This window comes from Hesperophylax consimilis, chromosome 22 (genome assembly GCF_061612785.1).
Source record: "Hesperophylax consimilis isolate HC1 chromosome 22, BYU_Hcon_1.0, whole genome shotgun sequence".
NCBI lineage: Eukaryota > Metazoa > Arthropoda > Insecta > Trichoptera > Limnephilidae > Hesperophylax > Hesperophylax consimilis.
In genome coordinates, this window is record NC_142857.1 from 14,995,097 (window position 1) to 15,018,492 (window position 23,396).

The following is a 23,396-nucleotide window of genomic DNA, read 5'->3' on the forward strand; positions in this document are numbered from 1 at the left end:
TTATAGGCATGAAAAAAATCACAGCGTATCTTTAAATACAACTTAAGCATTTTGTGAGAGATTTTTTCTCTATTTCAAACGAGTCGTGTATTATTAAATATTTTCACCATTTTCACTTAATTATTATCGTTTTTTAATATTAATTAGCGCGCTCCCTCTAACGTTCGTATTTAAATAATATCTCCCTTTCAAACCTTTTTCTTCTACTACGGAGCCATAAGGCGAAGCTTAATGCTAAATCACTATTTTGATTAATCTCTATAACGAATTGGTGTACATTATGAATACCAAAAAATATGCTTTAGATAAATCGAAGGTTTTCCTATCGTTTCGCTAGAATAGAATACAAATAAAATAATAAATTACTCAATAAAAAATATAAATGTAAACAACTAAAAAAATATTTTTTCACTAGAAATGTATGGACGCGTAAAGGAAACAACTTAAAAAAATACAGTATTATAGCTAAGATTATCTGTGACAGTTTCACTTGATTAACTTTTTTGCTTTCTTATAAAATTATTTACAAAATAAATAAAAACCAGTTTTGTGCTTGAAATCGTAAGTTTCTAGACTCCGTTTTTCAAGCGATTTTAATGCCCGCACATACGCAATATGATTATAAATAAATAGTTTTGTCCGTACAAACTAAATTCTTTCAAGAAAGGTTTACACACTTCACCATAACCTGCATATATTATTTGCCCTGGTGATGGACACTGTACGAAACGTTAGCCAAGGACGGAGGAAGCACAACACATCATAATAACACAAAAAATAATCACGATAAGACTTCAAACTTGAACTTAAAAAAGCAAAATAGAAGAGGAAAAGTAAATAAGCTTAGCAAACTGTATTGGTACATAATATAAATTATTTGTATTTTCCAATTTGCATAGCAACTATCGGAAAATGTCACTGCGCAATGGTGGTACTAAACTATTCAATGTTTGTGAAGAAACAAAATGGGTTTTTTTATCGATTTTGAGAGCCACCCAAAGTAATAATGTATTATTTATTAATTAATACTCGTGGCGTCGCGTCGCCTGGATGAAATTAAATATTTATTTAATTAATAATTAACCCACAAAAGTGGGTAACTCATATATTAAACAAAGACAATTAATTTGAACCCGAGGGAGGGTATTTTTTTTGCTTATCACGCAACATTATACAAGGTGAAAACTGTTATGAATCGTAAAAAGTAAACAAATGTGTTGTTGGATGATGATGGCAACGAACACCTTAAAATATATTAGCTAACAAGGTGTGTTTGTTTTGATAGTAAACGCCTAATTATGTTTATTTATAAAATACATGATAATGTATTATAACATTTATTTATTATTTTGACTGCCTGTTTCGTGACCAATGGAATATAGTTATGTGAGGTCTAGTGTGAACATATGAACTAAATATATAAACGTGTTCAAAATAGGAAGGATTACAGTAGAAAATTTATAACTGATATAGAAAACAGAAATACGAAAATAAAAAAGGATAAAGAATCATACACAAAACTATTTTTTCTAATACACGTATAGCCACATACATCCAAACATACATATTCATACGTATATATATATATGTACACACACATATATACACATACAAACATATACTTATATTTTATATATATGTACATACTTATTTATTCAATAATAATAATAATAATAATTGGATAATTTGTAGAGCGCCGTTTTTGTGAAAAATCACCTCAAGGGCGCTGTACAATTTATTTCCTAGGATCTACATTTGTTATTTAGACCAACTGTGCCAGCACGAGGTTCGTCATCCGTTCAGGCATGTGTCCGCCGCTAATATAGCGCTGACATGTGTCTGCTGCCAATAAAGAGCGCCGACACAACATCCTCACATAGATAACAGACCTTGGCAGCACCAATCCTCGGTTGAAAAGGTCCCGTAAATCCCGACACCACTTGACACTTGAGTCAGGTATAAAATCTTCGACTGCATTGAGAATCTTTGTTCTAGGTTCACTTTCAAAATTTAATCGGTTTAAAATGCTATAATAATGGCAAATTCCGGCTAAACGGTAGAAGTTACGCGCATTTCGTGAAATAAGAAGGTAAGCACTATATAAAACACGGATGCTGAACATTTTTCAGCGATCTCTTAACAAGGGAAACCTTCTGAAAGGATTAAACAAACCGGAGCGGTTAAAACACGTCCGCTCTCGTAGAACCCATATATTTTACCGACATTTGCAACATTATCCGAGTACGAGAAACAGGCCACTAACACTATCACATTCACCCTTCAAAAAGTCGGCAAGCTTCTTTCTGAAAGTGTGATATTTGGCTATTGACTTTATTTCAATTGATAAATTATTAAATCTGATACGGAATTCCAGTTAATATTATTATGGTCTTATTTTATTGCCTACTAACTTAAACACTACTATTTTTTACAAATATCGATTTCATAACAGGTAAAATAATTATCAAAGTTTGCATTTTTCAAAGCCCGCCAAAACGATCGATATCTGATAATCTGAAGAGTGAGGCATGACATCATACGTACCTCGGTTTTTGTCGGTTAACAGTAAGGCTAATCCCACTCGGGTATTTCCAAAAAAACATAATTTTTAGCATTTTAAGCCCAGTAGTGGCCTGTGTAATGTATACACAGTGCACAAAATTGTCTGCATCATTATTGCACGCGGCCGGCCGACCCGCGAGGTGCTGTCAGAACCCGCTGACCAATCACAGGGCGTTTGAGTGTCGATTGGGTCAAGCCATGATATTTTTCTCTCAAGATCCTTATTGCTTATGTACTTAAAATAATTATTTGACTAAATATGTTAATTTGGCGTTACCGATATAAGATGGGTAGTAGTAAGTTAACTAGTAGTTCTGTGAACAGTAGACCTCTACGTCCAAAAAAGTATGTTTCTAATTATATCTTATTTAATAAATTAAAAACAAATCGTAAGACTTATAGGTTAAATTTGATATTACACATACACTTAAAGTATTTTGCAATTTTTACAAAGAAATGTCACCATCTCCATGGTAATTCGTTTTTCAAACTTTCTTCAGGCCGGTAGGTACCATAATATTGATTATTCCGATTGGACAGCTCGTAGTAGGAACCACGATCATGCGAACTCTAGCGGGATAGAAACAAGAGAGATGGGCCATGAACCATTATTAGTATGAAACCGCACGCACACAAATATTACCAACATCGTTCACTGCTGCACATCACATCTACGCACAACGCCAGCGGTGCTCCGCCATTGTTCCTATCTACACACCAAACAAAAAGCTTTCATTAGCTCTGCCGCACCGCTTAATAATCCGTGCAGTTTGGTCGTGGCCTCGCGACATTCGTTGTAGTAGGTGGTCGCTTCCTTTTCATATCTCCATTTGTTACTTTATTTATATTCTCCATTGTCTATGAATGAACTTCGCTAAATTTATTCTAAAATTTTCTACCTATCCTCCTCTACCAATGTTTCTGACCTAACAGCGAGGCATCTCTAGGGCCGGTATATCGGTCATTTTTAGTAATGGCATCAATAGGCTTATCTGGGCCGGGCTCATACTAGAGAACAACGTAAATATCTCACAAAGCCGAGCTTAAAAAGCTAGTGAAATACTGGCCATAAAGCATCAAGTTTATCGTCACTCGGCCTTCACCTATCCCGGACTAATTCATGTTCGCGTGCCGTAGGAAGGTTTACACTTCACAATAATTACATGGAATTTGCATATTAAATTTATGCGCTGCGAAATTATATCGATTTGGCTTTTTAATTCACAATGAAAGCTTTTCATGTGTTTTTTTTTCACAATACGATTATTCCAAACTTACATAGAGCAGAGATATGTAGAGAATACCAGAATGACCTCCGTGGCCGAGGGGTAAGGCTCTCGACCAGCAATCCGGAGGCCGAGGGTTCAAATCCCGGCGTGCGAAGGAAATTTATTTTGATTGATTTGTTTTATATCACAATTTAATCATTTAAAATGGTGTAATGCATATTTGCGGTACGTTCCAGAGTCAAATATACTCTCAAAAACGTTGCTTGAAATAGTCAGGTCTCATCTCCTTCCCCTCCCCTCTACCTTCGTTATTTTGCACACTTTGGGAATCACTGATTTATACTTTCTTTTAAAAAAATGCGTAACCTTGAGGACAAAGTAGGATTAAAGAAAAATAATTATTTGGATGCTAACCCCCCCTTTCTTATAAACGCGGTGTAAATATTACGCGGCGCGTAAGGTTAGAAAGGTGAAGTTTTCAATTTGTTACCATGGCGTTTGTTTGGTTTAAAGGGTCTTAAGCCAGGCTCAAGGCCAGCTTTACCACACCAACGTTGAACCGGCGTGTAAGAATCTAATTAGTAAGATGGTTAAACTATACATTTTACCACAGACCGAATAAATCAAGGAAACTTTTCTGACGTCAGTGAGTTTCAAAATGGAGGGAGTGTAAAAAATAATAAAAAAATAAAAAGCTGAATGGAGATCTGGATAAAATGTTAAAATAATTAGGGTGCGTTAATTGACTTAAACATATCTAACCGGGTAAATAAATGTTTTCACAAAATAATAGTCATTTAGGATGTCTGCAAACGTTTACCCAACTCAAATGACTTACAGAAACGTCAAATTATACAAAATAATTGATAAGGACGCCATTTAAATTGTGTCATTTAGCCCCGACAAGGTTTTCCCGCCCTTGGTTGACATGCCGTATGTCACGACAGTTCTTTGCCCCGTCATTGGCGGGATCGTTCGTGTTGCAGGTTTAACCGGAACCGTACGTATGGCTTCGGATTATTATAATTTGTCAGGTACCTACCCGACTTCTGTCCCCGACCCTGCGTCTGTGACAAACGTAGTATTGTAAAGCCGAACGAAGCTGTTGTCGGCGGTATAAACATTCTGTATTCTATGGGAGACCTACTCGGTCGTGAAGCATGATTCAATAACAATGCTGATCTTTGACACCTATTTAAAACGATAATGCCGGTAGCTGGAAGTAGCAAACACATTTCAACTTCCTCGTATTCTTAGCATAATTAGTAAAAGTACTTATACAATACATTTTAGGATTAAATAAAATAATTTCCTGTCAGCAATATAATTTAACCCCGTTTTCATGTTGATTCTGTAAATGGCGCAGTGCGATTTTCATGTGAGAAGGTTGTTCAAATAGCATTTTCTGCATGGAATGTGTGAGTAAGTAGGTATTTATCAAAGATAACTTTAAAAATAAGTTTGATTTTTCTATGGAATAGAAACACAAAGTTGAATCGACTGTCTTTCTCTAAATTGACCATAGATTCTCATAGAATAGATCGGGTGGGAACCCAGCAACAGGGATTGGAGAAAAGATGAATCAGAATTAGTAGACATAGTTGTTTTTAACTTGAAAATTTTGATTGGTGACTAATTTAGGCGATACAATATACATATTTTTTGTACGGGGTGAGACATTTAAACAACTGAACAAAAATGGTGTTAATTGGGAATAGAGGAGGGTAACCAAAAGGAAAATGTATGACGGAAGATAGAAGATGAAATCATCAATCTCATCACTTAGAAACGAAATATTAGGTACTTGAAATGGCTTTAGCTGCTTTAGTAACCAGGAATGTGAGAATAGTCGGCGATTTTCAAAATTTCCTATTCCCCTTCATCTTTCGCTCTTCCACTCCCTTCAGTCTTTTTATAAGCCCAGAAAAAATAATGTATAAGGCCTATGAAAACTGCTTTAAAGTTCAAAATCTCCTACTAAAGAACCCATTTTCGGTTTTGATTTTATTGTATAATTAAATATTTATGCCTGAACATCCACAAAATAAAATAAAAGGCACCTTTTGGCCATGTTTTTTTCTTGCATAAATCAAATCAGGCGGATGGTGTTAAGCGGGAATTTAAACCTTATCGCTATCTACGTAAGGGTTGTTATTGATAGCGGCTCAATTTAAAATATTACACGACGTAGTGCATCACCTTAATTGAAATACCATAGTTCCAGTCCTAATACCAGACTGTTGGTACTCCTGTGCAGTTATTCAATTCCTCTGACATGTCAAATGTATTTGGAACCCCGGTGTCCTCCATACTAAAATCAGTAATATTTTTTTAAGCGATTTTAACCCTTATGTACAGATGAATTGTATGAAGGACATTGTCAGAATCGTTTGCTCTAAATATCACCGTAGAAACTACTTGTTATATGATGTATGCAGCTTCTCTGACGGCGTGACGATTTGAAAAAAAATATCTATGATTTTTCGGCGCTTCACTTTTTCTTAAGGTCACCGAAGTCCCAGTCAACAGGTTAATCATGACATATCTTCCTTGAAAATCCCTGATTTCCTCTTGCTACCTCTGGGCCCGAGTCTTAGTCTAGCTGATCTTACCTTGGTCTGCAGCTCCAGAATGAGGTCGTTCTTGGCCTGCAGCTCACCATCCCTGTCATGCAGCTGATGCGACAGCTTCTCCAGCATGTCCTTGAATCGAACGCCCTCCATGCCCGCCACCAGCAGTGCCAGCTCTTCGGCAACCTCGGCCAGCACGCCCGCGCGCAACTGTACGCCTTCGCCGCCATCCATGCTGCTGATGGAGAGGTCGGAGTGAAGTCCTAAAACAAAAATAATACAAAATTAATCATTAGCCAAGAAGAGACAAGACGAAGCAAGAATAGACCAGAAGAGGCAAGGAAATGAAAACGAAAGCTGGAAACAATAGAAGCGAGAAGCAAAAACGACAACTAAAATAATAAATTATTATAAGCAATAATTAGTAACCAGCAATATCAGAAGGGGCAGTTTCAATTCCCGTCGGCGGCATTTATTTTTACTCCGGAGATATTTTCAATTTGCATGGATATTGCAGGCGACTAATTATTGCTTATAATAATTTATTACCCTTTGTACTATGCATAAAAACCTTGTCTTATGAACATTAGTTTATCATTAAAAAATGACAACTAAAATGCTCAATCAATTATTTTATTCCTTCCCATATTAAGTCAAGATAAATTAGTACACGGCAAACAAATTTAAGAAAACATTTATATGAAAAATATATATATATTAAGCCGAAGTAATGCAAAATTACATGTTTTTGGTTTGAAAATAAGATTACTTGGAATTTTTTTTGAAGCTTTAATTAAATACTGCGAGTAGAACACATTTTGGAGTTTGAAATAATCAATAGTTTTATTTAATCCCCCGCATACCCTATTTCTACCGATTTATAACAAGTTTCTAGATAACTAGTTAAGTTTGTAAGTTCCAAAAAAACGTTATTTTTTAAGATACATACATAGACGTTTGTTGTGCCGAAATGTTAATTATATGAAATTCCCTCGATAGAAAGAAATCTCAAATTAAGCTCCGAAAATTATTTAAAACACGTTTTGTTCTGTTATTTAATATGCTACAGGCATGCGAAAATTCACAGTGTATCTTTAAATGCAACTAAAGCATTTGTCAAGAGATTTTTTCTTTATTTAAAATCTGTCGTGTTTTATTAAATATTTTCACTGTTTTCGCTTAATTATTATCGTTTTTTAATATGAGCGTGCTCCATCTAAAATTCGTATTTACATATCTCCCTTTCAAACTATCTTTGAACGCTTACTACGGGGCCTTAAGTCTTTTTGTAAGTCCAGAAAAAGTATCAGACCTTAAAAAATGCTTTTAAGTTAAAAATCTTTTATATACGAAACCATTTTCGGTAATGGCTTTATTGCATAATGTGGCAAAAGAAATTCTTCATAAGATGATCGTAAAACATTTAAATGTTTGTGCCTGAACTTCGCAAAACCAAATAAAATACAAATTTTTGGCGATGTTTTTTCTTGTACAAATCAAAACAGGCGACTTGTGTTGAGCTGGAATTTAAACCTTATCGCCGTCTTCATAAGGAGTGTTATTGTTAGCGGCCCGATTCAAAATGTTAAACGATGTGGTGCATCGCCTTAATATTGGTGATTCAGAACCCATGATGATACCAAAATTAGAGAGAAGCTTAACTTTATTACCAAATAAATATTAGTTTATAGTTCATGAGCAAATCCTCACGTTTTTAGCTTAGCATAACTTGCCATTATTTAAAGGTGACGTTTTAATTTTGTAATACGCTTTTCGGTGTTTTTGCGGACGTCATATTTAATCATGGAATGTACATAAGAAGTTGATATGGTTTCATTTGACATTTTGCTAAGTGCGACATATTTTCTTGCGTAATTAGTAATTTCGTGCCCAGTCTGCGATTTGAAATGTCAAAATTTCGCACAGCTTTGTCCAATAATCATATTAGTCGGAAAATAACAGTGGACAAGTCATGTACTTTCAAATGAGAAAAAATATTATGTAAGAATGTTGACAAATTTTAATTCAACATTATTTTGATTACGGAATATGTATGAACAAAAGTCTTCGATTAACAGGCTAGGTAATCATTCTGTAGTCAATAACGTATCTATGTTATAAATTATTGAAAATAATCATATTATAATATGTGGGTTAATTAATGACAATGTAGCGTTCATACAATGTCTTGTTTTAAAATGTTTGGTGGGTTTTGTATTAATTGCACACCCCTTAAAACTAAACTGGAATTTAAAAAATTATAAAGAATTTTCGTAATACCGGGTTTCCAATTGGTGCGTTCAGATTCAAATTTTTTATATATTTTTGTGATTTCTGGGTTATTTAAATTTGGAACAAAGGCTTTCTGGAAACCTTTGGAGATTCGCGGGATAACAGCAAATCCCGAAAGGTCATGTTCAGAATGGAATTCCAGAATTATTATTATGTAATGAGCAGGCAGCATTCTGCTGATGCGCTCATATCTGATTTCACAACAAGTTTGACAGTAATTAACAATAATAACACCATGTATATTCCTAGCAAATTAACTTATTTGCTTAGGTTGTTTATCAGTTGCGAATTATTTTATTAGTAGGACCCTTAAAGTTTAAAAATACGTAATTATTGCAATGGAAACAATCAGTGACAGCAATGGCGTAGCCATGGCATTTACATGGTGTGGGAGGGGCAACATTTTTTAAATTAAATATTTATTACTAACTGTATCTCTCCACGCGTTTCTGTAGCTCAGTCTGTCTGTGTAGACAGATAAATAATAGCGCGTGTTGTTTTTACGTCCTCTGTTTAAAAAAAAACATTATTTTACCTGCCACAGGTGAGATCTATACAATGCCACAGGTGTGTAAAAAAACACGCGAATTCGAATGCAACGTTGTTCCGAAATTTGAAAGCAATCTGTCAAAAACTTTTGGAGATTTAGGATTTTGATCAAATTAACATATATATTCATATAGATTTTGATACACTCTAACCACGCATAATTACCAAAAACAATACTTCATTTCGACTAAATTACTCTAAGAAAAGACTATTAAAATTACAGGGAATGGAAAATGAATTTAAGAAACAATTTCTTAAAAATTCATATGGATGATTTTCCTCACAATTTGCGGCCATCTTCAAAATTGATGAAAATATTATCTACTACCAAAGTTTAATTTAAATGCATTATTTTCCTGTTATTTTTTTCTTCTTACGGTAATTAAGTTGAAACGAAGTGCTGTTTTTAGTAATCATGCAAAAGTTATATAAGAGTGTATCCATATAGTAAATATTTATAAGCGCTTTTGAGAGGATTTTCTCACGAAAACGGCGCTATAAAAGTGATCCAAACATTAATTACGTTTTTGGAAAGTTTTTTGGGACCTCTAGTCACATCAACTTATTTTTTACATCACATTGATAAAAGAGGTAGGTTCAAATAACATCAACTTATTTTTTACATCACATTGATAAAAGAGGTAGGTTTAAATAACATCAACTTATTTTTTACATCACATTGATAAAAGAGGTAGGTTCAAATAACATCAACTTATTTTTTACATCACATTGATAAAAGAGGTAGGTTCAAATAACATCAACTTATTTTTTACATCACATTGATAGAAGAGGTAGGTTCAAATAATATCAGTGCATTTTCCAGGAATATAATCCAAGAGAAGGTACTAATTTTTTTCAACGGAATGGTTAAGCCGTTGGGGACCCGTCCCCACCTTATATACGCCCCTGAGTGACAGTATTTAGAGCTGTCATTGGTTAGAAAAATACTACTAGATGCTTTTTTAGTACCGTCTAAATGCTGCCAAGCTCGTTAAAAAGTTGCACGCCACTGGATATTAGCATTTTTACGATAAAGTAAGTTAATTTGGGCTGGTGCATTTATATTTTGTAGAATCCAGTAAAAGTTTTAGGTATTAACTATCATATTTGAAATATCATTTTAAATTCAGTAATAAAAAAACTATTAAGAAATTATTTGCTAAATAAGAGAATGATTTGAAATACTTTTATTAAAATCATAACGAAATTATATATCAATTATTATATCTTGCAAAAGTAATTAAGCACAATCTTTATTTAAAGTATTGAGATAATCTTGCAATCTTTACGTTACAATACGAAATATAAAATTGGTACATGATCTAATTTTATTGCTTTACTTTTAGTGATAGGCAAAGATGAAAATTAAGAAAAGATTATCATAATCTTCTTCGCCACGCAGAAGTACAGTGTACAGGCCCCCTAGTACAAACACATCTATATTGTCGATAACTTATCCTCGTTCCCGAGCAAGACTGCAGATCGCTAACTCACAAACAACAGTTCACGTTAAATAAATTAAGAACACTTAGTCGTTGCGAACTTTTTTTTGTTCGTTGGCGATCTGCAGCCATGCTTGGGAACGATGACAAGTTACTGACATTATCGATGAAACCTTTATCGACCGTGCTAGATAGATACCTTGCCCCCATGGTAATGCATATCCATTCAGGTTTTATCGATATTTATCGGTAACTTTCTCGTTCCGAGTACGATTGCAGTTAGACGAATAAATAACAGTTCACGTCGATTAAATTAACAACATTTAGTCGATATGAACTTTTAGGGGTCCTGAAACTCGTAGCATAAGCAAAAAAATAGAGTAATGAAACTTTAAACTCAGTTCTTTAATAAACACATAATCGTTGAATCGTTGCACAAAGAAATAATCGTTAATATTGTATGGTTTGGTCGCGTCTGTAAAGCAATGTACATAATAAATATAATTGAAATCTCTATTATCTTATGAATAATTCCAAGCGCATTATGATGTTTCCTCCATTAATTCCGACTATACGTTGTCAGCATAAAGTACAAATAATATTATCATGAACAACTCATCGATCCATTAAATTGTGAATTATTTCGTACGGAAAATTTTCATTCAGCGTCGTAGCTTTAAGGTTTTGATCATAGATGGTGCTGGGCGGTAACTGTCACCGAAAACAATGGGTGTTTCATAAACGTTATACATATTTTAATTAATTTTTCCGGAGTGGAAAACCCATTATCTATCTTTCTTTTTTAAAAATGAAAGATAAACTCACATTCCTTCTACTACAATAATTATAAGCGGTCAATGATGATTGTCTAATGATGAAGGACACAGCTACCAGAGAATTTCACCCTCGGCGCCTGCATTCAGAATCAAAACGTTGTTTGAAATGGTTTAAGCTGAGATTGGTGAATACATCATTGCTAGGTACTTCCTAATCGTCCTCTTTCCTATCTCTTCATCTACTACTCATTCCCTTAAGGGATAATCCTACTTTAGACGGCTGAAAAATCAGGTATTTTAAGGATTTTTCGTATGGTTCTTATAAAAGTATGTAAATCTTTTTATGTTATTTATTTTACATAATTTATCTATCCTTAGTAGTAGAATCTGCATTGCCTCTCAAAAAAGGTACATCAGCTTCGTTGATGTTATTTCTGAGTAAATTTATTAGAAATACAATAAACCAAAAATATTTGAGTTCAATGTGGTTATGGCTACTCTAAGAACTAGAATTATGAATTTTTATGGAAAAATAACAAAATGGCAGCTGTTGAAAAACTAAACTCCAAAAATAAGCCTATTTTGAGTTTAAAATTTACTTTTAAAATTTTTCAAATAATTCTAGTTTTGACAGTAGCCATACGTATGGCAAATGTGTAGTTAAAATTTCGTAGTTAAAGCTTGTTTAAACAGTATATTTTCTTTAATATCTCTTCGGTTCGTTCTGTCTCTTATATAAGGGCGGAGCAGCTGGGTAACGTATACCTGCTCGCTCAAATAAAAGCATGCCAGATAGCGTCCTCAAACAAACCCGAAAATATAATACTTAATTAACACCTAATCATTATGAAATTTATGCACAATATTTTTGAAGTGACTTTTCAAAATCCATAATTTTTAATGTTTTTTTTAATGTTAGTAAGAGACATAATCCTAGAATTGCAATGATGCCATTTATCATCTTTCTTACGTCATTTATTTCACTCTTTAAAAATCACGTGCACTACATTGAATAAATTGAAAGAGGGATATTTTCAGCCAAAAATAATCGAAGAAGACAATAGAAATTAGGCTCTCTTACCTTTTATAAATTACGTCAAATCTTTCGAGAGCGTCGAGAAGGCATAGCGGTTGATTACATGATTGCAAGAGAATTAAAAATGTTATGGTTTATTTGAATTTAGAAGTGCTATTTTAATTATTATTTCTTAGTGAAAGTAAGTACATTCATGAGGTACCTATTTGTCCTATTTGGCCTAGTTCTAGAACATAAATATTTCATCACATTGAAATGGCAGATTTTCAATGGGTCTGAAAATTAAATTCGTAAAAAATCTGATTATATTTGCGAAACACCCAGTTCAAACGTCGTTTCTAACATGAAGTATGTAATATTATTTTAGTTCTCTGCTGAAACGTTGGAAATATTGTTTATTGCACGCTATGTTTGGATGATTTCTTCCAGTTAAAATCAAAATAATGTCAAAACCATACATAAGCATTGTTGGATTGTATTGTGAAGCTGAGGATTTGTGAAGTTGAAAGCATTAAAATATTTGCCTCAGGATCATTGTCTTTCAAAAACAAATATTGTCAATTTCAGAGACGATCAGAAATTTATGTTTCAAATTATGACAGTTACAGCCTTATTAAAAACGTGAAAATATTCCGCGGCGCGTAAGGTCAAAAATTTGACTTATACCATGGCGTTTGTCTGGTTAAAACGGTCTTAAACAAGGCTCGAGGCCAGCTTTACCACACCAGCGTTGAACGGGCGTGTAAGAATCTAATTAGTAAAACGGTTACAGCCTTACTAAAAACGTGGTGTAAATTTAGGCAGCGCGTAAGGTCAGAACGGTGAAAGACTTGACTTATTAAAACGGCTTTCTTGGGTTAAAATGGTCTTAAACAAGGCTCGAGGCAGGCTTTATCACACCAACGTTGAACGGGCGTGTGAGAATCTAATAGTAAGACGGTTAGTATATAACTTAATTTAAAGGAAAGAAATAACAATTTTTGATCAAAACCTTGTACTGTAGTACCGCCCAGCATAAAATTTAGCCTTTTTTCTATTTAACTTTTCCTTTCCTAAATACGCTCATTAAAGAACATAAATATATATTATTAAAATAAATACTGAGAAGTCCAATTAAGTCCAATTTTCCCATAACGTCCTAAATCCTGTATCTAAATTTCGCTAATGAACAATAAACAGTTTTGATATCAAGTGACCTACCGGGTAAGTATGGTACTGTAAATTATCTCCATATATAGTTAGTAATACCATAGATCACTGTAGAAATGTATTATACAGGATTTTCCAATAAGAGGTGTTATTTTGAATAGCCCGCTATTTCGGTAGATGTTACTTTTTAAGCAGTCATTTTTTTAAAATTTGACAAATAAAAACTACGCCATTAATAAAAATGGAACGATACACGCTTCAACAACGCATTGAAATGATTAAAATTCACTTGAGTGAATCAAATGCAAATCATCTGATGAGGCCCATTTCCACCTCGGTGGCTTCGTCAACAAGCAAAAATGTCGCATCTGGGGCTCGGAAAACCCAAGAGTTATTGTTGAACAGCCTCTTTATCCTCAACGTGTGACTGTTTGGTGCGGTTTATGGTCCGGCGGAGACATTGGACCTTACTTTTTCGAAAATGAGGCTGGAGCAACAGTTACGGTGAATGGATTGCGCTATCGAGAGATGATTAATGATTTTTTATGACCGGAATTGGATGGCATTGATTTGGACAACGTTTACTTTCAACAAGACTGCGCTACGTGCCACACAAGCAACGAAACCATTGATCTTTTACGATTGAATATCAAAATAACACCTCTTATCAGAGGCGGATTTGCAGTCTTGGCCGCCCTAGGCCCCAGAGCATGTAGCCGCCCCTTTCTCAGTACCCATCATATTGACCAGGAGTATCCAAACTTTTCAGTAAGTTCCTAGGGTCAAAACAGTTTTAATTTTCCTGCCATTATCATTCATGGTTCATGGGGTGAGATTTGTCCAGGTCTTGGCGGCGGATACGTCTGCCCACTTGCTGCGTGGTGGGCCGGATCGAGAGAGACTGGGTGAGGGAGGCCTTTTGACCTTTCCAGCCGGACTATCTTGACCCATCGCCTTGCACCGCAGTTGGAGGGATGTATTCATGTATGGATGTATTCGTTGGGGCGCGCTGTGTGCTGTGTGTGAACACGCTCTTGCATATCGCTATTTCGTACGTAGAATATTTAGGTACTTAGGAAGTAATTTCTTGTTATCATCTGTGACTTTTTTGTCACGATTGGCCGCCCCTAATATCTGGCCGCCCTAGGCCCGGGCCTACATAGGCCTAAGGGCAAATCCGCCTCTGCCTCTTATTGGAAAATCCTGTATATTTGTACAGCGTCCTTTAGGTGATTTTGCACAGAAACGGTGCTAAACAAATCATCCAAATATTATTATTATTTCAAATATTAGTTTAAATAAAATAATTTTGTTATCTTCTTTATTGGTTGTATGAATTGTTCCCACAATCAGTTCCAAATTTGAAAATTTTGATTGGTGCATTATTTTTGTCGTTTAAATCTTCTTTTGTTTTGTCATTTGAAAATGGAACACGGAAGTTTGTTTTGTATTTTTGTTTTGAAGGCTGATTATTTGGAACGAAATGAATTTGTTATGGGTATGAAATAATTGTATTACTATTTATTTGTCAAATGAATAGTGAATCGATTTGTTATGCGTCTGTTTGTAATTGGTTTCCGTGTTTTGAAGACCCGTTTGTACTACATGTATGTACCTAGGAGTCAGTAAGATTTTATAACTGAACGCTACTGATTTGATAGTATGTTTCCAAGATATTTTAGCATGACTGTTCATGGAAAATTGATCCGCTGTATTTTGGGTGGGCATGGAATAATAGTATTTATTTCATAAGAGCCAGTATCATCATTAATAGGGTATATTGTGAGGCTGAAGAGATCGATAGCTTATTTAATTACAAACCAACAAAGTTTCGATTCCGAATGGTTGTCTTTCACTAGGGCGATACTAAGAGTTTGGTACTAGTTTCATATCACTCACCCAGGAGGTGCAAATGTATTTACACAGGGTGTAACAGGACCTACTCGACAGACTTTAACAACTGAAAAAATCCATTTAAAATATTTTAACTAGCTCAGTATATTTTTTTATCACGAAATTTGACTTTACTTGTAATTTTTTTCAAGAAATAAATTTAAACAAAAGAAACACCTACACATTTCAAATACAGATTTAAAATAACTTTTGGTTAGAATAAAATATCATGGGTAGGTACTTTACCGTTTGTATGAATTCTTGATACACCACTTACAATTTTGAAAATGACACTTAAATTCAAATCACACCAAAGTTCTTTTAATCATAGTTACAAACACAGACCCACAACCATAGAATAAATAAGAAAACTAGAAGTACCTTCCAAACATTTGGTTCCTTAGAACAGGCAATCTGCCTAGCTAGGAACTAAATTCGACCTAACAAAACGTAATAACACTTGTACCTACTCATTTTAAATATATGCTCTCATTATGCTTTATTATTACTGTTATGTATGCTTTAAATGTATCTAATGTAAACAATAAATAAATACAAATTTGAATGGAACCAAATGTTCCATTTTGACCAATAGCCCAGCGCTCTGTCTCACTTACACTCGCATGATATCGTAGATCTTCATCCCATTTGAATTTCGTAAACACAGTTTTGTATTGGAAATTTAAGCCTCGATTAGGCAAATATTTGCACAAGTCATCTACAACCGAAATCAATATTTTAAATGAATTTTATTAGCCCCGCCGATTTCTGTCCTAAATTATCTCTATTTAATGCTACGTATAAACTGGACAAAATTTCCGAGCCGAGCCGCGAAATATGGGAAAGGAACGAAGCAACCGCAAACGCGCGAAACTAATTCGTAATTCGTGGCTTGGCTCGCAGAAATTCTGTCATGTTTATACGCACCCTAATATTTCTAATATAGGATGGTAATGGATTCAAGTTACCAGAGTCATCATCGTGGCTAGACCGCAGATGCGAACACATGGCCCGTAGCTGCTTGTACACGTGCAGTATCTCCGAGGGCGGGGGCGGTTGCGCGTCCTCGCCCGTCCCCGTCTCCAGCTCAGCATGCAACGAGCGGCGCGGCCCGAAGGGACCCAGGCTGGCACCGCCCATCAGCGAGGCGGGCGCGCCGCCGAGACGCTCGCTCAGCGTGCAGTTCTCACGCTGCAAGCGCTCCATGTCGGTGAAGGAGTTCTGGTATTTGAGTTCCTGGGAAACAAAAAGAGGACTACAATTTATAAACGTTCAACAAACAGATTCCATTTCCAAAAAAACGCGTTGAATAAAAGACCATTCCATTCAGACGGAGAAAAAATTCAAAAGAAAATTCATTTTCCACGCATTAAACAAAAGAATATTTCATTCATTGGATGAAAACATTCAGAGGAAGATTCAATTTCCACGCATTAAACAAAAGAATATTCCATTCATATGATGAAGACATTCAAAAGAAGATTCAGTTTCCACGCATTAAACAAAAGAATATTCCATTCATAAGGAAGTCATTCAAAGGAAGATTCAATTTGCAGACATTGAATACAAGAAGATTCCATTTAGAAGAAGAAGAAGACACAAAAAAGAATTCGATGTCCACACACTGAATCAAAGAAGAATCCACTCAGAAGATTAAATTCAGAAGAAGAAGATCTAATACGAAGTAAAATTCCAATTCTACGCATCAAACCTAAGTAGATTCCATTCAGAAGAATATTCCATTTCCAAGAAAAGAATGAAAGAAGATTCTATTCAGAAGAAGAAGACTTTCGAAACGACGATCTCATTGAACATATATGATATTCTACTCGTATATATATATATATGTATATATATACCTTATACTCGTCTTGAACTTCATAGAAACTGAACAATGTCAGTAATTGGTGCTTTGCTCTATTTGTAAAGCATTATTTGAGTCCACAGGTGTCTTTAAATAATTATACATATATATGTAGATACCCCGACAAAGGTCTTCTTTGTTCTTGAACTTGCAAAAATTATACACATACCTTCTCTTTGTATTTAATTGGTCTATTTGGCCGTAATAAGCGTGTTTCTTTTTCTCCATTGAAACTCCCTTGATTCTCGAGACAATAGATCTTCACTTTGATCAACAAAATTATGAGTAACATAATTTTCTACGGTCTACCCGTACAAAGCTTACAGTGACCTAAAACAAGATTCACCAAGACCGTGAAAAATCGCTGGGCGGAAAAAATGTTTCCAAGATTTTTGATTTTCATTATTCTTGGAGATAGCTGAAAGCAGATTGCAAGGAACAAATAACGTGGCGTAACACAAAATATGGGACGTTTTTAACGGCAAAAAAATATTGTTTTCGAGAAATGAAAATTAACCGAGGAATAAAGTTAAAGACAGACGGGTACATCTGACAGAGAAGAAGAATACTAACCTGCTCTCTGATGTGTCTCTCCAGCATTGCAACTCTGTCACAGGCCTCCTCCAGTTGTCTCGCCAGGTCGTCCCGGTCTGTTAAGGCGGATTGTAATCTTCTCTCTATTTCTGTCTTCTTGTCTGATGTCAGCTGCAACTCTTCTCTGAGGGTTTCCAAACTGCTCACATGGTCCTGAGGAAATAAAAGCAATCAATTGGTTTAGAGGGTAATTTGGAAAATAACACATTCAACCAAGTAGGCAATGCAATAATTACATATTGTATAATGGAAGGCTGAATGTAATGACAAATTAAGAAGACATTGCCTAATTAGCTAGGGTAATATTTGAATTGTACTGAATTCGAAGTCGGATTCAAGTGAGACTATGCTGGGCATATAATATTATGACTAGACATCGGATTATATGCACTAACAAAGTGCCAAAATATGCATGCAAATATGCACTAAAAAAGGCCGAAATATGCACTAAAAACTCTTGATTTGCCCTAAATATGCACAATGCAAAATCAAAAAACCATTTATATTTTTATAAATTTTAATTAAAGACCGTACAAAAACAGCGAAATATTCTTAAAATTAGGTATGCATAGTTTTTGTGACAATATACAACTAAGTATTTTTCCAAATATTCGAGCTCAAATCTGTGACGTTTGTCACCCAGTATTAATTTGTACGCGGAAAACGACCTCTCTACGTCAACTGACGTCATTGGACAAAATTTAAAATTTGGCGCCATTTCTGGAGGTATCTGTTTAGGCAGGGTATGACCTGTGCCGTTGATGTAGGCATTAATGTTCTTCATATCTTCAAGACTCGGGTTTTTAAGCAAAATAGAGTCTAACTTTTTACGAATCTTTTCAGATATTGAATTAGGAAGGGCGTTGGCAAGTTCGATCATTGTTTCCAGTATTTCTATTTCTTTAATTAGAGGAAGGTTTTTTGTTTCAAATTTTTTTATGGTATCTGGTAACTTGTGGAAATGTGTTGAGATGAGGGCGATATTCTGTTAAATGGATACGTCTTCAAATGTTAGCTTGCTTGAATGAATTGCAATGGCCTCAGAACTGTCAAATTGCCCAACTACTTGTTTTACGGCCTCAAAATTTTCAGCATAGAATAATACTGCATTTAGCCCATCGAGTAATTATGGGTTCTGGCGGCAACGCTAGATTTGGCAATTGCTCTTTATAAGACTGCACACGCGACGGTGCTTTTAAAAACACTTTTTTTGTAAAGAAAATCAATTTATTAACATTCCCATACTCTTGCCGTATCTCTTCTGCAAGGCGATGAAACCCGTGAGCTAAGCAGGTAATGTGTAGTAAATTTGGATAAAAAGTTTGCAAGGCTTGGCCAGCTTTCACCATGTATGGCGCAGCATCAGAAACAAACATGCAGATTTTTTCATCCACAGAACAATCGGGAAACAAAGATCTTATGGAATCATTTATGAAACGAGCAACAGTTGAATGATTTGTTTTTTCTAGGATTTTACAGGCAACCAAGTCACCTAGCTCCCTATACGTAGATGATACCTCCCGCTATTAAACGAAATATGCACGATTTGGGAAAAAAGGCTGAAATATGCATTAACGTCGTAATTAGAGAGTTATATGCATTTGCATATGCAAATATGCAAATGCATATAATTCGATGTCTAATTATGACTAATCAACGATCCTTAAGTTCCAATACCTATCATTATATGAAAGCCCAAAAATCAGAGGGGCTGGACTGAACTAACCAATGGAGAGCTGCCATTTTAAAAATAACCCAAGACGCAAAAATCAGAAAGAATGAAGGCATTTGAGACCTGTATCCAAAAGCTGGACGCTAAAAGGCTTACGAAGATGAACAAGTTAAGTCCAGTGAGGAGTTCTGATACCGAACCGACACTGTAGCATGAATTTCCGGAAATAATCTTTCCAAGCTAAACTAAACGTAATTAGGAATGGACAAATAAATTTATCTCAGGAGAGACATATTGGAAACATAAACATGTTGTGTCAAGAATTGGAATAATTGACTGATAACCAGTTGAGTGAGAACTAGTATGCATGCAAATGATTTACTATGTCCGAGATGCGAACAAATAATTAATTCAGCAATTTTAATTCGACATGCCTCATCTCGTTCCTAACTAAATCATCTCTGAGAGCTTGCGTGCATCATGTGCGCTACGCACTTTCCAAATTGAAGAGGAAAGTGAACTTTTTGGACCGAAGCTCACCCATTCATAAAATTAACAACGAAGAAAGTAAATGATTTGCCATAAGATAAAAAGCCTTACGAGATTGATTACACATCTGAACAAATAACTAAACTTTAGGAAAAAAATCTTGTAAAACGTTTAAAAAGTTACTTTTCCATTAAAGGTTATCAAAAAATTTCCCCATACACCTACCCTTTCATTTTGTAAGCCGTCATTTTAAAGTGAATAGTGTCAAGTACGTTTTGTTCACAATTTTCAGTGTTTAATTGTTTTATAGAATCTTTAGGGATGATGAAGGAGATTACTAGAAAATCATTATACTTAACTTATGCGAGAATGTTCGGTAAAAAAGACGAAAATTTTTCATTTGTGAAAAAGAAACCTACAGAAATTACGAAGTGCCCAGAAACTGCGCACATTGCGTTAAGGCGTGTTTTAAGATATTTAAATTTTGATTCTTCTGTTTAATTGGTAGTTGGTTTTTCAATGAATCATAACTTCATAAAACCCACAAAATAATTTTGTCCAACTATTAGAGACAAATAAACCTATGTGGCGTTGTTTTGTTGAAAATCAAGGGAAACCTTATGTTCATTGAGAGTTTCATTTCCCTTTCTTTATATTTTGGAAATCATTTCAATAGCACGCAGTAAAATGAAAGGTCTCAAAGAGTAGAATATTGGCTCCTACGGGTATGTAATACACTTCCTATATACTTAAGTTTTTCACTTCGTTATGTTATTACTTGGAGTAGCTACTTGTATGTTCTTTGTTTGATTTTATTGTATATGGCTTCTGATCTGCATAATACGGAACATAATACAATCTAATTTTATACGGCTTAAAGACGTCAAGTGCGTATTTGTTACAAGCGGCTATACGGGTTTGGATTGCAACATTTCTACAAACTCTCAACGAGTATCGGTCTTCCAGTTCCTGGGGTTATGCGATCAGTTGTATGTCTTATTTAGAGTTGTCTTTTAGTTGGACCGTTGGCATCGTGGTGATTTTACCACGATGGTCTTTGATTAAGCCTTCATAGTTTCAATCCATTATATTAGCAATCTGACTTAGCCCGCTATAAATTGGGGAACAGCTAATCCTTTTGCGTGGAAGACGTCATTAACCTGAATCCCCATCTTAGGGTTGGATTTGACCTCTTCTACAAAATATTCTCTCGGGAATTCTCATCCTGTTCATATCTTTTTCTACACACTTAGCTGTTCCACGATTTGTCTCTAATACAATTCTTTTGAGTTATAATTTTTGGTGTTCATTAAAGTCTTTTGAGACGGACAGAATCTCTTCTTACGGATGGAATTCTTGCAATTGAACCCATTAATTAAAGGCCTCCTTTACCTCAGCCATTAGTCTCTTGATATATGACCTTTTTATAAGAAACGTATTCCTAATTCATTTCACTTTTTAACTGGTTTTTTCTCATCGATCACTGGTTCTTCAGTTCCTGCAGCTGGATGTTGAGTTTTACCGCATGGTTATTTATAGGCCCCTTTTACCACCAATCTCTTGTTCTGTGACATCTTTAACTACAACAGTACCTATCATTACAATAATTACCTGCAAACTAGTTTTCCTCATGGAGCACTGGTCCCTCAGTCCCTGCAGTTGGGCGGTGAGCTGAATCTCCTGGTTGGAGGCTTCCTTTAATTGGGCCGTCAGCCTGTTGTTTTGTGACGTCAGTTCCGCTATGAGACCGGTCTTTTCTCGTTCGCTCTGGAGAAAAAAAAAGAAGACAAAATTATTATTAATTTCGTATTGGTCTTCTGATTTAGGTAAATTACATAGATAAGTAACTTTTTGAATTCTGTATTTATTGAGTAACAATGAGCTCTTATCGACAATCAACAGGGTATATATAATGTAAAGAAGTATTTTCTTATTGAAGAATTTTTGGTAAAAATCAAATCAAAATATGGCTTCTCGTCTTCTTTTTGCCGTCTACGAAAAAATCAAGGAGCTAAAGATCTTCGTTTGAGAGTTTTTGCTGCTTTTGTAAACCAGAAATGATTTATCATTATGTACATCGAACCATGTGGCAAAGGATGAAGTTTTGTATTTTTCCCCTCTTTGACTTGAATAAGACAAAACCTGAAGGCTTCTAAAAGGCTTCTAACTATCATAGGTTAGCTGTTAGAAATATGATATACCTATCAGCGATACCCTTTGTACGTTCTGTTTATTTTTTAAAATAAATGATAAAAAAAGAAGATGAACGTACCATTACGGTAACGATTTTTTTTTATTTTTTTTTTTTTTATGTGACACCTCACAAAAGTGTCCCTGCCTGTGCAGTGCACAGACAGGGGAACTATGTCACCACCCGGTTGGGCGGCGTTGTGAGGCGGAGTAAGGTAGGGGCTGTAGGAAGGGATTTGTTAATGCGGGCCTTGAAGAGGCTCGGATTATAGGAGGGAGGAAAAACAGATGCCGGAAGCTCGTTCCACATACGAGCCGACTTACACAAAAACGAGTCGTAAAAACGGCCCGTTCTCATGAAGCCAACGTCAACCGTGAACGGGTGATTGATGGAATGCATGCATTTGAAATACGCCAAACGCGCGCCCAACATTTGAACACGGTTGATATTTGTCACATTAGAACGGGTCGTGTCTACGACTAGTTCTTGTATTAAACAGCCTGGCTATAGAAATATTTGTCGGCCTCTGTGTTTCCTCCCTCCTACAACATGGCTCTCTTCAAGACCCACGTTCACTCCTTCCTTCCAAAAAGCATCCCCAAAGATGCACAGGCCCTGAGGAAAATAATTTTCCTCAAGGCCTTTTGTGTGGAGTTAATGTAAAAAAAAATACTATTGAAAGTGTGAAAATAACATAGGACTATCAATATGTTCATTCGTTTTATATTATGGCAGTATGTTACATACAAAATATGATGAAACTTCTGCGCCAAAGATAACAACAAACCATCACAAATTGCAGGGGTGCATATCAACCTGATTTCCTCGAACTTTGCAAGGCTTTAGAGTCGCGCCACCCGTCTCCATGGAGATAATCGCTTGATATTGAAGCGATTCGAATTGAATGTTTTCAAACTATATAATCGATAAGTTGTAGCGGTACATAGCTTCTGGCTGCTAGAAAGTATTCCCATTCGGCATACTGACACAAACTAGACATGCCATAACCTTCAAAGTTACTCTGTTTTTATTTATTAGGTTTAAAATTTCACGTCATTCTAAGGGCCACGCTACCTCGACAGAAATGT

General features: G+C 35.2%; 1 protein-coding gene across 1 annotated transcript in view; it reads right to left on the bottom strand.

The window, feature by feature from the left end:
- Positions 1–23,396, bottom strand: part of LOC149412889 (bicaudal D-related protein homolog) — a 212,103-nt gene that overhangs the window by 9,209 nt on the left and 179,498 nt on the right. The window contains exons 3-6 of the mRNA XM_089644910.1: positions 21,729–21,884; positions 17,936–18,109; positions 16,467–16,734; positions 6,404–6,624 (exon numbers count right to left, since the gene is read on the bottom strand). Coding sequence (XP_089501036.1) covers positions 6,404–6,624; positions 16,467–16,734; positions 17,936–18,109; positions 21,729–21,884 — 819 coding nt within the window. The remainder of the gene's footprint in view (positions 1–6,403; positions 6,625–16,466; positions 16,735–17,935; positions 18,110–21,728; positions 21,885–23,396) is intronic.